The sequence below is a fragment of the Colossoma macropomum genome, unplaced genomic scaffold, assembly GCF_904425465.1.
Source record: "Colossoma macropomum unplaced genomic scaffold, Colossoma_macropomum, whole genome shotgun sequence".
Classification (NCBI taxonomy): Eukaryota; Metazoa; Chordata; class Actinopteri; order Characiformes; family Serrasalmidae; genus Colossoma; species Colossoma macropomum.
Window position 1 is genome coordinate 18,565,384 of NW_023494803.1, and position 16,623 is coordinate 18,582,006.

Consider the following 16,623-nt stretch of genomic DNA (forward strand, 5'->3'; position numbering starts at 1 on the left):
TGAGGGCACTTTTGGAGGCATTAAACTCATTGTCTGGTTCCTATCATCACCACTGTGAACAACACTGACTCAGTAAGCAGAACATTTCATAGCAAACAACTCTGAATGACTTTGTTTACATCTTCGTTATTTCATTTCTGCAGAACATTTGACAAAATAATGTAATGCCTCTTTAAGCACTTTTCATTTAAAAGACATTTTTATTTTCCCATAATTTAACCTATAATATCTTCAAGCGAATATGCTCAGCTAGACCCTAATATCATGTTTCATTTGGAAACACATCACGGCATGGAAGTAAAATGAGTTATGATTTCCATTCTACGTTGACTTAATGTTTGTAATATTGCTTCTTGAGGGCATCTTGGTGTCCTGTTTCTTACGAACATGTGAGAGGCTCTCAAAGTCTCCTCCTGTTATCTAACACCACAGAGTCACGTCAATCATCACAGCATGAATGAAGTTAGAAGAGCACAATCACACGATTGTAACTCCATAAATGGGTAACTGTGTTGAGGATGTCACAGACTGACAGCATTGTCACAGTTTTCAAGACAGAGGTCAGTGTGTTGCTGTCTGTAGACGTCTGTTTGCGTGCATGTGCTCGTTGTTCTAATCAGATGGGTAAACCAGACAAGTTCAGTTCCTGTTTTAGTGGAACTTCACTAACGCTGACGGTCAGGGTTACTGAATACCAGTGAATTTCTGAGCAAAACCCACATAAAAGGTAAACCAAAAAGCCTCTGTGACCACCATGTGATTATCTCTTCGCTGTCAACGTCTCTAAAAGTGCTCCTCTGTGAACCCTGAAAAGATATACAGTCCATCATAAATGCATCCATACATTAACCATGTTCCATTTATGGCTATAATGTAAATGCTAGTAGAAAAAAAACACTTGCAGTGGAGGAATAGCATCTTAATGGATCACTCACTGTAGCTAACCTCAATCTATACGTCCCAAGAGTCTGTCAGTAATGCCCTGCTAATGCTGAAGCACTTCCTCTCCACTCATCTCTCTCTTTCTCTCTCTCTCTGTGTTTCTTTCGGCCTCTTTGCGACGGTTGTCTTGCCACAGCTCTTTCAAATCATTTGTCTTCCATTTATGTTGACGTGCCAATGCAGTCATACTACAATGTAATTAAACATCCAAAATCATGTAGGAACAGTATGTAGCATTGTGAAGAGGAATGACAGGATTTACTGGGGGAAGCTCAGAGAGGTAAAACAAGCCTGGATCAGATAAGGGAGAGAGAAGCACAGAGAGAGTCTGCGGTTGCCCTTAGATCAGGTGAGTGTCTCACTGTGAGTAGAAGTGAGTCATCTGAATACACAGACCACCTGAAACTCAGTTATCTCTTTATATGACCTGCACAGGACACCAGCCATGTGTGGTGAGGGTCTTCAATATAGTATAAAGACATTTTGGATTCAGTGGGAACAGAGAGATACAGTGAGGGAAAACAAGTGTTACATTTTCTTATATATTATACATGGATATATATACTGGAAATGCTGTCACATGGAAAATATTGAACAACATTGTTGATTTTTGTTCGAAATAATAATGTTTTAAAAATAAAACATTTACAATATGTTAAATACAGCAAACAAGCAGTAATTGTGTATTAAAATGTGCACAAGTGTGTAGAGGATTTATTAACTTATTTTCACTTAAAAAAATCAACGTCATTTGACCAGGGGTGCCCAAACTTTTGCATACAACTGTGTATTAAATATCAAAACCAAAAAGCACCTGTACATACAAGTACTGCATATTTCCAGTTTTTAGGCACACATACACTATACGGACAAAAGTATCGAGACACACCACTTAATCATTGAATTCAGGTGTTTCATTCAGTCCCATTGACACAGGTGTATAAATCAAGCACCTAGCCAGTCTGCCTATACAGACATTTGTGAAAGAATGAGTCATTCTAAACAGCTCACTGAGTTTGAGCGTGGTACTGTAATAGGATGCCACCGTTGTAACAAGTCAGTTTGCAAAATTTCTTCCCTCCTAGATATTCCACGATCAACTGTGAGTGGTATGGAAAAGTGGAAGCATTTAGGAACCACAGCAACTCAGCCACGAAGTGTCAGACCACGTAAAGTTACAGAGCGGGGTCAATGAGTGCTGAGATGCACAGTGCATGAAAGTCGCCACCCCCCTGCTGACTCAATAACTGCTGAGTTCTAAACCTCCTCTGGCATTAACATCTGCACAAAAACTGTGCACAAGGAGCTTCATGGCATGGATTTCCATGGCCGAGCAGCTGCATGCAAGCCTTACGTCACCAAGCATAATGCCAAGCGTCGGATGGAGTGGTCTAAAGCACACTGTCACTGGAGCAGTGGAAATGCATTCTGTGAAGTGACAAATCACGCTTCTATATCTGGCAGTCTGATGGACGAGTCTGGGTTTGGCGAATGCCAGGAGAACATTACCTGCCTGACTGCATTGTGCCAGTTGTAAAGTTTGGTGGAGGAGGGATAAAGCTATGGGGTTGTTTTTCAGGGGTCTGTCTAGAGCCCTTAGTTCCAGTGAAAGGAAATCTTAATGCTTCAGCATACCATGACATTTTGGACAATTCTATGCTTCCATCTTTGTGGGAACAGTTTGGGGAAGGCCCTTTTCTGTTCCAGCATGACTGTGCCCCAGTGCACAAAGCAAGATCCATAAAGGCATGGTTGGATGAGTTTGGTTGGAAGAACTTGACCAGCCCACAAAGAGCCCTGACCTCAACCCCATCACCCCCCACACCTTTGGATGAACTAGAACAAAGATTGCGAGCCAGGCCCCCTCGTCCAACATCAGTGTCTAACCTTACAAATGCTTTTCTGGATGAATGGGCAAAAATTCCCACAGACACACTCCAAAATCTTATGGAAAGCTTACCCTGCGAAGGGGGACCAACTCCATATTAATGCCTATGGATTTAGGATGGGATGTCATAAAAGCTCCTGTAGGTGTAATGTGTAGGTGTCCCAATACTTTTGTCCATATAGTGTACCTTCTACCTGAGACACAGTACAAAGTCGTTCTGAGTGGTTTGATGTGAAACAATCTATTCTAGAGAAACTTACAGAGTCAGAACTGTTTACTGTGATAATGATTGGAAGCAGATGTCTGAAGCTTTTAATGTCTCTAAAAGCTACCACACAGAAGGCTATTACATAAATGGGTCTGAATACACTGCCAGACACCTGAGACATCATTTTACGATAGTTTTAAGTAGTTTTTGACAAAAAAAAAAATTCATGGCAGAGAGATACATGCAGGGAGAACCATTTTTTTTAGATTCACCACTATTGTGCCATAATCAACATTACATATAAAAACTTATAAGATGTATAGGCTGACTGGTTGGACAGCAAATAAAATGGCTATATTTGTGTTGGAGACATCATGACCCCTGGTTCACCACCGCTACAATAGAAATCAGAGTTGGTAAACTTCTCTAGAATTAACCATTTCATATCAGAACACTTTGTGTTTACATCTCAACTATTGAATTATCCTGAAAATGTGAAAAATTGGTGGAATTCCCCTTTGACATTCACCTCAGTGTCACTGCTGGGTTAAGAATAGTCTGCAAGCCACAAAAATCCAACCAACAGTGTTCATGAGATTAGAACCTAAGCACTGATAAGGGGTTAAATGACAACTAACACAAACAGTGCATGAAAAAAGACAAGTCGTTATTTTGTAACTATACACCTACAAGGTCGACTAAGAGGGTAGGTGTGTCTAATAAAGGGGACAGTAAACAGTAAATGTACACAGTGTTCTAAAACTCCAGCAACACTGCTGTGTATTATATTTATGTCAGCGCCACACAACGTCATGTCAATGTCACTGAAATGCAGAGAATGCTCCACCACCCAAATAATATCTGGTCAGCAGTGGTCTAATGGTGGTGTCTTTCCATTGATGGATGGGGTAGATGGGGTCTGATACATTGTGCAGCAACCCATGAGCTACAAGCAGTAACTGTAAACCCTATAAAGTGTTCCTTGTGAGTATAGATACAAGTTAGGAGTTCCTGACTGGCAACTCAAAAAGCTTCAGTGACAATAAAGCCTAACATCATATCCCGCACCTGCTGTCTAAGCCACATAAAAGAAAGTATGTGTGAAAATAAACAAACCCTTATTCCTCTGGGAAACTCCATAATGTTGGGATAAATCAATGAATGTTTTTGAGTGTAACATTTCTTCATGTATTATGTCTTATTGCGCCTTTTTCGGTTCCCAATGAAAATCCTTTTCTAAGCAGCAAAGTATATTTAGGAACTGACCCAAGTAAAAGTAGCTAAGAGCAAGCAAAGAAAGGCTATTTCATTTCCTAAAAATAGTATTAAACAACTTTGGTTTTGGTTTATTCATTTTATTTTAGGTTTTAATCATAGACATTCATTATAACCCACAGACCAACATCACGGATGCTGTATCACCAATTAACCCATTAGTGTTGATTTTGCCGAGCTACATACTAAACATTACTGATGACTATGTTACTCCAAGGATCATTATATCAGTACTTTTGCAAGTTGCTAGATGAATTTGAAATACCTTAGACACTTTTAGCAACAATGTTTAGATATTTAAGTAAATTAACAGCCTCACTGGCCAGTCTTTCAATGAGAAACTGTATTCAACCCTGACTGTGTTGAAATAGTACCACTGTTGAACAGAAACAATAACACAATAAGGACAATCATGTCCTTTTCTTGGCTTTCTTGGGTGCGGTGTAACTAGATGTATGGTGCTCTTTTCTGTCATACTTGTCATGGCCCTCCCTGTGGAAACAAAAAGAAAAAAAAGGGCTGTAATCAACTGAAGTGAGGACAGAATACCCAGTGGAACAGGAATCAGTGCCATTACCAAAATTTTGAGTGGGGCACTGTAATTAAAACATGTAAATATGTGATTAGTTAATGCTCAGAAAAACACAAAGTAAAATCCCCAGTGTTGAATTAACATTTCTCATTTCCAAGAACTCAAAAGGGTAGGCCACAGAAAGTTAGACGTAAAAAGGCCAAAATGTCCACCATGATATGCTTTACCACATCTGTGACCTACTTTACTTACCTTGTCTACAGTGACAGCAGCAGTGATAATGACAGCCTATAGAATTTCTTAAATGTTTTGTTTATGTACGTTTGTATTCATTTTTATATACACATGAAGAAAGATGTCTGTCCCCATGCATACTTTAAAATAAACCAGTAGAAACATTAGCATGATGAAGAGTTTAAGATGGACTGTTGCATGTAGCCTCCAATTTAATCAGCTCTGTAATCAGTTTTACAGAAAAAAAGTCATACCAGGTTTAATTTATGCATGCTGGGGTGGGGGGCCTTAACACTAGAGACACTATCCTTCAAAGAATATAGTCATTAGATATGTCAGATAAGCTTCAGGATGCACCACTTGGATTCCACAGAGAATGTTATAGCCCATTTACAAGTAAGACAAACAAGCACAGAGGAGGAAAAAAGACATCTGGAGAAACAAGAGAAGGAGAAGTTTCGGCTTACACCCCACCAACTGAATATAACTTGCTTTTACGCCCATTCACATCAAAATAATAAGCAGTGTGTCAGCCTACTTTTTAAATGAGGCACAATACAGAGCAGCCAAGCAGAACAAAGGTAATATATGCATATCAGCCTTGAAGGTACAGTGACAAATAGAGGATACATAGAGGTTGAAAACTGGTCATGTTTTATCTGCAATGCACAATTTCACATCAAATCACTCTGAATGGCTTTGCTTATGTCTCAAAGATTGGATTACGTAGAAATTTTAAAAAACTGTGGAATTCCTCTTTAACTTCTCCATTATGTTAGGCTGCCTTCACAACACACACTCAGAGGTCAAATATGTTACTGGTCAAATCATGTGACTGTGGGCAAGTAGTTCATTAATAATGTAAAAAGAGAAACGATTCACACTGGTTCATAGACTTTCATGCATTTGAACAGTATTTTTAACTATTGACTCCATTAGCAAGGATCTTTACCTAAAGCAGCGGTTGCAGTACAGGTCCCTGTCACATGTGTGGCATCGAATGGTGGCGTCCTGATTACAGATGCAGCACCACGGCAGCTCTTCCTCATCATCCTCACTGTCTGAGCCCTGTCTCACAGAGGCGGTCGCTGGAGGTTTGGATTTAGATGGCTGAGCTGGGGCCTGAAACAAAAACAACAATGTGCATCTGTTTCTGAACTGAGACTAATTCATCAACATGCAGAGACATTCTGTGTGCTTCAGCTTACGAGGAGGAAAGTAGATCAGTTTTCTCTATTGTTGTGTTCCTTCTTCTGAAATGTTCCATAGTAAAATGCAGTAAATACACTTCTATGTAAGTTAAAGGTGTTGTATTTGACGTTAGTGCCCCCCAATGGCACAAACATGAATTTCACACAAGGACATTTATCATTTAACATCGAAGCATTACTGATCCAGGACCTTCAACTCTGCTCAGATGATAGGCAGAATGCCTTGCTTATCGTTTAATATGTAAATTGTGCCAACTTCATGCTTTGTTCAAGACAATCAGGAACTCTGATATTTTAAAGTCTGAGCTTTTACATGGGACTTAAACAGTTATTTGATTAGGTGCTTGATTTATTTTAAAATTGGATGTAGGCTATGGCAATTCACTGTTAGTATAGTGCACAAAATCATATGCAGTTATTAAAAAATCTTTTACAGAATGACTTAAACTTGCAATTATCCTAGTATCCCTGTGTATTTAGCGATATTATACATAAATATCATGTCGTGCAAAAGACTCAACTCAAAATTTTGCTTAAAAATCTTAAAACATGCTGTACTTCTTGTGCTAAGGGTGTTGCCATGTTGACTCAGATTGTCAGAGTAGGAATTATGAGTTGTGTCTGAGTAGGAATTATGAGTTGTGTTCAAATGGATTTTTCCTAGTTGGAAAAAGGAAGCTTCACAGTTCCCATTTGGTTATAAATGCAACACCACAATAATCACAGTTAAACCATATCATTGTTAATTGTCAAGTTTGAATCATTTGATTCACACTAGTACAACAAAGTAGAAAACTCCTCTTACAAATGCCCAAAAAAATACAAATAAAGAAAGGCATGAAAAAACATTGAACGCCCTTATAGACAAACAAAGAGTCCCTAAACGGGCTTTCAGAAAGCATGTTGCTGTGACAGGCAATCATGATAGGGACACAGGAGCAAAGGAAGAGCAGTAACCATGACAATAAGATGCAAATACAGTTAAATTGGTAGATGGAATCATAGATAAGTTGCCTCATGTTCCAGGCAGCAACCTGATATTCCTGAACCTTTTGACATATTATAAACATGCTGTCATAAATTGCCATGACAGATATTGCTGAGTAATATAACAGTGTCATGTTACCTTATGTCACATGCTAATTTTGCCAAGCGTACTCTAGTTAGCTGTCATAACACTGTTACAGTACCGGCAAACACCTATCATGACCACTCATGACAGCATATAGCATCTGCAATGACATGGCATGGTTATGTCAATATTATGTAGCAGTGTAATCAAGTATTTTATTAGTGTATAACACATTTTACACATAAAAATGTTGTTAAATGTAGTGAGCTAATGTATATTTTAGGTGAAAATATCAAATATCATACAGTTTTATTAATGTTTCACACCTGTGTTTTCAATTTTTAAATGCATAAAAAGAAGCTGAATTACAAATGCCATCTTTTCAACTGAAACTGCTAAATCAAAACATATTCAACTATATACTGTTGTTGATCTTTAATTTATGTTTAGCTATAAATATGTCTCACCTGAATTTGCATGTCCATCCTGCAGCACTGACCAAGCGCTTATAACTAATGTGTATTGAATTCGACTTCTAAAGCAATTTCATATTCAAGTGAAATTCAAATATTTTGGTCATCTGCCAAAGGTTTTGTACTCAAATTGTATTCAAATTCAGATTAGCATTAATTAGCAAAAATTATATGTAAGTTGGTATAGCTCATTATTTGCAGACTCAAATATTTAAATTTAATTTTTGTTGATGCCAATTTCCTTAAAATTTGGGTAGCCAAAAATGTCCTTAGTTTCAGAAACACTTGGTTGCCACATTCTATACCCTAACTATCCAGTTCATCACGACAATGAAAAAATCTACTTTAAACAAGTGCAGACCATATAGCCTCAACTAACAATGTACTTTTAGTTTTTCATTTGAAACACCGCTGCTATTGTCTCTTATCTAAGCATGTGCTTTACAGCAAATACATGTGTTATCACTTGCTACTCCAGTGGGACCTAATTTGCAGAAAATATATGGTGTTGCATCAACACTGTGTTGTCTGCAGGTGGGAAATCTGCAGATGCTCTGGTGGGCTCTGTGCTGGACCAAATGACAGGACCAAATTGTGTGTGAGATGGAATGTGTGTTACCTGCTTCTTCTTGGACTTAGGTTTAGATGGTTCCTTATTTTCAGGGCCGCTACGCTCTGGAGGGATGTTATATCCACTGGCCTCATCTAAAGCAGCCTCTTCTGACAGCTGTCAATCAAATCAAAATAAAAACTTAGCATGTACAATAACTGAAAATGCATGTAATCAAAATTACACAAAGGCTGTAAATTACTATTAGTACCTTTTCACTACACGGTAAAAGCTTGACATCAAAGAAAATACTTCACAACAATGTGCCAGTATAGATCATCATCAGTGTAAGTGTGTAATGATGATTCATATCTGAAATTGACTGTAAAGACATTCAAACTTGGACACCACCCTTTATTTAAATTTCCAGTGAAAACTGCCATTTAGTAGTATATAATAGTATATAGTAATAGGTTGGATATAAGATAATCTTCCTGCATAAGGAAGGGGAAAGTCAAAGGAAGATAAGTCTTCCAAACCTGGAGTTTGAAAAATTATTAAAAGTTACAGAGAAAATTAAACTCCTCACAAGTGTGCAAGAGCTCGTAGACCACTGAAACTGTCACAGTCGGATAAACAGTACTTAAAGCTTTCATATTTGAGAGGAGAAAATCAAGCTCCACTTTTGCTTCAGATCTGGAAAAAAATCACTGATGTTTCTGTCCATCCTTCCACTGTGAGAAGACAACTCAACACTACGACTCTGAAAGGATGTGTAGCTGTCAAGAAGCTGCTAACGAGAAAAGAAAAAAGAAAAAAAAAGAAGCACATTTGCAAATCAAACAAAGAGGCTGTTTTTGTTTTTAGAACAACGGACTGACCACACCAGAGTCCAGACCTCAACATCCCTGAATGTGATTGGGATGACTTGGATTGTGAGAAGGAGAAAATGCAACCAACTTGTAAGACAGAACTTTGGGTGTGTGGAAACATATCCCTGCAGATTTCTTTGAAAAACTGAAAGAATGGAAAGAAAGAAACTGACAAGAATGGAAGCTGTAATAGAGGTAAATAATAGACACACTAAATACTGAAAAACTGTGCAATGTTCTGTTTTTGGCTTTTTTCTCGATGCTAAAAAATCATAACTTTGGTCATTTTGACTGGAAATGAAATCCATGAAGAATGGTCTCTAAAAGTACTGTATGTCAACAAACCCTTTTTAAAACTCTGCTGATCGCTTCCTCCTCTGTCTCTTCATCACTGTCAGGTGGCTGGAAATCTGTCATGGTGACTGAAAAACACAAACACACCAATACACCCACATGGAAAATTACACAAAAAACTCACCCACTAAAAATATGATACATGATCTTTTGCTATGATCCTAAATATTATTCACTTAAGTCAGACATGAATACAAATAATCTGAGCATATAAGCCGTATATCAGCCTGACACGGACAGCAGACTTGTCACAAATATTACATTTTAGATGACAATTAATTATCATATAAATAACTGTGATTAACAATTTTCTTACATTTTGTTTTGTTCATTTTATGCAAGTATTAAAGTACAAACCTAAAATGGCCAAACTGGCAGACAGGCACAGTTCAAGCTTAAATAAAAAAACATTACTCACCGCTGCCCTCTGAACGTGTTATAGTACCAGTCGTAAGGTAGAATGTTAGTGATTTTTGTAAAAAAAAACCATGATGTGTCTCAATAGATTTGTTTTAGCTTTCTTTTATTTACATGTACTTGCCTCACCTAGGTGATAATAGCAGGGCTCAAATAACTGCGGTCAGATGATTGTGTAATAATTGTGACAGGTCTTGATAGTAGTAATTTATCTGATTCTAAACCTAACATACACTACTATTAAACATCCTTTTCTTCTATATGGCTTCTTCTAAATGGAATCAGTGAAGGCGAGAATATAAAACTGACAGGTATGTATGGAATGGAGACCAGAGTTTGTGTGTTCATTGAAATGTGATTTTCACTGAAATTTAGGCAGAATATCTATTAACAGGCCAAAACCAAAGAACTACAGAAATGTCAAAAAATCTTAGGGCAGCAAAAAGAACTGTTTAAAACTGTTTAGAACTGTTTTTTTAATCTGGAGAGCAAGTGTGTTTTGCTCACAAAAATATGATATAAATACTGGAATAAAACAATATAAGTGAATACAGTAAAATAATACAAGTATTTCTTGTTTTCAAAAAGGTAGATATCTTGTGGGAGGGTAAGAAGAACACAAGTTTGGTTTAACTCCAGTCACTGCACAGATCCACCAGCACACTGGATTGAATGTAACGAATATCTGATTAGCCAAATTTGATACTGGATGTAAATACTGGGCTTCCTCAAATAGAAGTCTGGAAATGGTTAAGCTAACACATTGTCAGACATAAAAGACATATTTATTGGATTACTGTTTATTAATATTTGTTAGTATTTTTTAGAGCAAATAAACACTCAGTGCACAGAAAAATAGCTTTAAAGTTTCACTGTTTTAGATTTTTTTGTTAGAATTTAAAGAAGTAGCATTGCAGAGTCAGGGGAAAAAACACGCTAAAAAAATGGTGTGTCAGCACGGTGTGAGTGCCACATCCACAGACGACATGTCCATCAAGTTTTGACCTAGTTCTCTTCGATAACTTCTTCAACACGATCACAGTCATCAAATTCCTCTACACTGGAAAGGGGTCCAAAGGGCAACCGATGTTATAAAATGTTCTCCCGCACACTACGTGCAATTACATATTTCCACCAGAGAGGTCTCCAAATCACCAAAATGTACACAGTGCAGCTTTAAATAAAAACACCTCAGGTGGGCAAAGACTTTTGGACAGTACTGTATCTCCTCAAGAGCCTGAGCTTACCTTTGTCTGGGTCTCGTCCTTGCAGTACGGCCAGCCTCTTGGCCATCTGCAGAAGCTGCTCCTGGCTGTGGTCCTCACGCTTCAGCTCCTCCATGGCCTCAGCCAGCAGACGACTCTTCTCCTCCTCCATCCGCTTGAGTGACAGCTGCTCATCGTCCAGATTCTCATCCACTGCCCCGGTCTCGTACTTGTTGAGATCATTTAGAGGATTGACTGGACCCTCTGAATTATTAGCTGAAGGGATTGTGTGAAAAGGAGACAAAAACATAAAAAAAAACATCTGAGTAATGAATAAATTACATCTACGGTGCAGTGTTTACACTTAGAATGTTCACTCTGACTTAAATCACAGTCATTCTACTAATGACTAAAATACACAGAACATTTATAATTATGCAAATAACTTTTTTTAGGTGTTCTTGCTTAATCTTTTCAGGTCAGACATGAAAGGCTCAAGTCCTGTAGAGCCCACAGTTCAGTTCACAGTAGAGTTTGCTTGCCTTAACACACCCAGTTCAACTCACAAAGAGCTTCACAGCTAGCTTATGAAATCAGTGGGGTGTGTAAAAGCAAGACTGGAGTTTGACACCCTTGCTCTAAATAAGGCAGTGTAATAAATACCCTCTGGAGACGGTTGGTTGTCAATGGCAACTTCCTCTGTCATCTGTGTGAGTAAGTCATTGGCCTGTTCAGTCTGAGTCTTGGTATCAGGTGGCTGGTGAACCTGCACAAAGTACCTTTCTCAGTGCATACATGGCCCACATTAAATGAAAAACATTAATAAATAATAACGCTGCCCCTTTGAGTGAAGCCATTTAGTCATTTCTCAACAGATTTGCGATCAGAACATATCCCAATATGGGGCCTGGTGATATTGCAAAAATTTAATATTGTGATACTTATATGATCACTCTGACTAACTTCGACTACCAAAACAATCATAACACTACTGAAACTTCATAAAATCAGTAGTTTCAGCCATAGTTATCAGTAGTGAGAATTTTGGCAAATTTTGAGCAGGACTCAAAAACGCTAGCCAGTACATGACTAGCAAACACAGCTTTGAACAGATGTACATACGTAAAATCATAATATTTTTCATTAAAACATGAAAAAACAGAAGTGAAGAAAATCTGTGTTTCAGTAGTTACAATTCTTAATGTTACACACTGCTTTTCGGACTTTGGAACACATTCACTTCAAAACAATGGGATCTAACTGTTCATCATTTGGTCGTGAGGGACAGGGATTAAGTCTCAGTCTGCTCTAAAATGCAGGAGTGGGGATAAAAGAAGCCCCGTCTATGGACTAAAACTGTGACTATGACATGAAAATGTGGGACAGCATTTTTTGAATAAATTTAAAAATTAAACACATGATAAATCTAAATCTTTCGACTTTAAAGGCAATTAAGGTTCTTAAAAAACATTGGAAAAAATATAAAAAATGTAGTTTCCCAAGTTGAAATTTAGGTGTTATGGTTTGGGATAGGCACCTCCCAATAGAAAATACACTATAATAGACGCTTTTGTATATATATATATATATATATATATATATATATATATATATATATATATATATATATATAGTTTATTAATACCTCAATTAATGCCTTGGGCTTAAATAGATCATAACCTAATACTTGTCTGGATACTTATTTGTTTTTTATGTGAGTCAGCAGTTTTAACTAATTCAGCAGAATGCTCTATATACACATCATTATATTTAGCTTTACTGATATTTGCTAATAATTTTGCAAATTATTTTTGCAGACACAATGTACCAGCAAAATAGTAGTAGGGCTGGAACAATAAACAAATCTGCAAATTTAAAAACTTATCAATATACATTTGTTCATTATGTTAAATCAAGAGTATTTTGTAGTTGCATATTCTGTACAGGACAGTTTCTATTTGCACCAGAGGGGGCAACAAAGCCTTAAAGGGGAATTGCACTAGTTTCTAGAGAAACATACCATCTAGAGAAACCACTGTAAACATCAGAATAGGTTACAGTGATGGTGAAAATGTATTTTTTCAGTCTGCTAGCCGCCCGACCCACAGGCACCGACAACAGGCATGAGAAAGGGCATGGAAAACAGTGGCTGAGCCTCATACGCTGACAAAGACCTGCGAGTGACAGCGGAGGAAGGCGTCGGCTGTGCGAGAGAGCTGCAGAACAACAGCAGCTACGAGAGGCGTGAGGACAGCGCCCGAGTCCCGTTCATTGTCTGCATCTTTAAATCACACTAAAGGAGAAATTGTAGCTTTGTCGCTGTTACTGCTCCATCTCCTTCTCGCATTTTCAGTGTAAAATAAATTTTAAAAATGCATCCGACTTGATATGAAGCTTTAAATATGTTAAATCTGTACTCAGTGTGAAAAGACCTCATGACTAAACATTAAATTATACTTAACTATGAAAAATACTGCTATTTATGCATTTTCCTTATGTAACATTCACTGACACCATGGTGCACAGTGTGTAAATAGAGTAAAACCAGGACTGGAGGTTCAGACAGTGGATCATGCAGGACACTCATGCATAAAAATAATAATTTCTACTTTTTGATTTCATGGCTATTATTGATAATTATCAAAAACTGATGAGTGGTCCTAGCCCTAACCAGTAACATCACATTTTTTTTAAATGCTGAAAAACTGAGCACAATGATTGTTAATTTTATTTAACATAATAAGGTTCAGAAATGAAAATCAAATATTTATCAAAGAAATAAATCAGCTATAAGTTTTTAATCTGGAAGTGTGACACAACTAGTTGGTCTAAACAACCGACCTAAATCTCTATTTTTTTATGAAGCATGCAAATAAATGGTATCTGCAATGTCCATAGGAAAGTATCCTATCCTGGCAATAATTATGATACATCATCAAACTGACCATCCCTACAGTGCAAAAGACTCCACAACTAAATTCACTGCAATTATCCTAAATTATATACATTTTTATCCTAGAATAATGGATATTGTGCCACTGTTGGCACACCTTCCAAGCACCTAACACAGGGATGGAAGCAACCCACTAGTTACTGCCATGACAATTTATCCGCCCTGTACTTACTGGAGGCGGAGCTTGAGAAGGAGGAGGTCTTCCCTGCAAGGCAGCCAAACGGTCCTCCATCTCTTTAGCTGAAGGCACTGGCTGGTCTGGTGCTTTCAAAGCAGCGAGACGAGACTCAATCTCCTTCTCAGATGGTATGGACTCTGCATATGATGAGGAAAAAAATACAAGTATATGTCGTGTGGCCCAGTATGCAGCATCTCAATTGTGCTGGTGGCCATGCCTCACTCTTACTTGGCTTTGTTTCTTCCTTTAGCTTCTGGAGTCTTTCAGCAATAACTCGGTCCTCCTTACTTAAACCTTTGGTTGAAGTAAGAGCTGGTGTGCTGTTCTTTCCACTTCCTTGCCTTAAAGGCTCATTCCGAGTTTGTTTGGCTTCAAGAGCAGCAACTCGCCTGCAGCACAAGACACTATTAACGTATCAAGGTGGGGAATACTGTGGAGACTTCTACAAGCATTAAGCTTCTCAAATGTGCAGTAGCAGTAAGTCATTGTATCTGGTATAATAATGAGGACATCCTGGAACTCATTCCCTTAATACCAATAGACATTTTTATTATCTTACATCTTTTCAGGTCTTACTGAAGAGACGTTCACAAGCACAGCCTTTTTCAAACCTTCACCACAGCTAGCAGCTTCTGCACCTCTACTGCCCTGCCTGTGCTCACAGGTCTTCTGACACTGGACTGCTGTCCATTCCGAAATTCTGTTTGGTCACTGCTAGGGGGCAGATCTTTTAGCATCATGGCCCCCAAATTATGGAACATATTACCACATTCTCGTTGACAGAGTTCTTCAGTTCTATTCTTCTTTTTTATTCCTCTGTTCTTTTAAGTTTGGCATCGCAACAACAGAAGAACCTTTTTTGGTGCTCTAAGGTTCAAAAAGGTTCTGTGTAGAACCCATTCTCCGTCAATCTGAAGAGCCACTTTACCATGCAAAAAAACATTTAAGCATTCAAATGAGTGTTCACGGTTCTGTATAGAACCAAGGTCTTTACTAAAGAACCCTTGAAGAACCATCTTTTTTAAGGGTGTACAATGAACCATTTCACCTCAAACCACACTGAATGAGTTGGGTTTCTCAAACGTTTAATTAAGCAGTAATTTTGAAAAATCAGTGGAATTCCACTTTAAAATGTATTATCATTATTATTATTATTATTAATAGATTATTAAATCCTACTTTTTGTAGTTTTCAGGTGGAGACCATCTCGCAGCATCATTCTGTTTACCACCACTGCAAGAGCAAAAGGACATTTCTCATACACATCATCCACAGGAGTAAGACATCATCATTCATCAGTGCATCACAAATCAAACTAAGCACAAGACTAGTGGGCACCTGGTGAGGTTTCCGTGGCACTGCCTGCACACCTTCTGCTGAGTGTTGCCAAAGCGGGGGACTAAAGCGTTGTACGTCAGACAGCCAGAACAGAACGAGTGCCCACAGTTTTTGCAGCCCACCTACAACACAAATACTCCGTAAATTACAAGTACATAAAATGCAACACTTCTTCTTTTTAAACCTTTAATGGCTATAAAAGCACAAACCTCTTTTTTGAAGAGAGTGAACTTTGAAGCACATCCGTAACACCGGTTATTCATGATGGGCCGCTGTCACAGTTTGAGCTCCAACTTTTCACTATAAAGGCGGAGAGCGATTAAACTGACAGCGAACAAAACAAAATCTGACGACATGAGCTGTACACGTTCGGATACACAGCGCAGTTCTTTGCCAAATTCATATTTACAGAAGATTGAACTGCTCAGTGCACAGATATCAGGTCCAGCTCCGCTCCTATCTGTCAAGGAAGGAAAACACAGGAAACGTGCCTGAAAATGTCACGGGAAATGTAGTCCGTGTAACAGTCCTAACAGACAAAAAAAGACGCAACTGAAATTCGTTCCAGTTTACAGTTGTTGTAATATCGACCACTTCTTTACTTAATATATTAGTATAATTGCAATTACGTTTGTCAGCCATAGATTACGTAAGCAGAACATGAAAGTTAAACCGTTTGAACTTCATTACCCTGCATGCTTTGTGCTCCGTTAAAACCAATTAGAAGTTTAAAGCTCAACAAAGATTGCTATCTAAAATATTGAGATTACGATAAAATGAATAAATTGCAAATTCATACAAATACAATAAAGCAATCTACAAAATCAATAATTGTTTTGTTGCAGCATAATCTTTTTGTAGCAGTCCACCTCTGACGCGCAGCGTTTGGGTCACGTGAGCAGAATCTAAGCCAATCACTAA

At 38.0% G+C, this 16,623-nt stretch overlaps 1 protein-coding gene across 1 annotated transcript; it reads right to left on the bottom strand.

Annotated features, from left to right (window-relative positions):
• Nucleotides 1–4,377: 4,377 nt before the first annotated feature.
• zfyve19 (zinc finger, FYVE domain containing 19) lies at nt 4,378–16,189 on the bottom strand. Its single transcript, XM_036593656.1, has 11 exons — nt 15,912–16,189; nt 15,703–15,824; nt 15,544–15,597; nt 14,593–14,753; nt 14,359–14,501; nt 11,897–11,999; nt 11,276–11,509; nt 9,603–9,679; nt 8,455–8,562; nt 6,032–6,201; nt 4,378–4,805 (listed from the first exon to the last, which is right to left on the bottom strand). The coding sequence occupies exons 1-11, from the start codon at nt 15,963–15,965 to the stop codon at nt 4,724–4,726; spliced, it is 1,308 nt and encodes a 435-aa protein (XP_036449549.1). The 5' UTR covers nt 15,966–16,189; the 3' UTR covers nt 4,378–4,723.
• Between the last annotated feature and the right edge of the window lie 434 nt (nt 16,190–16,623).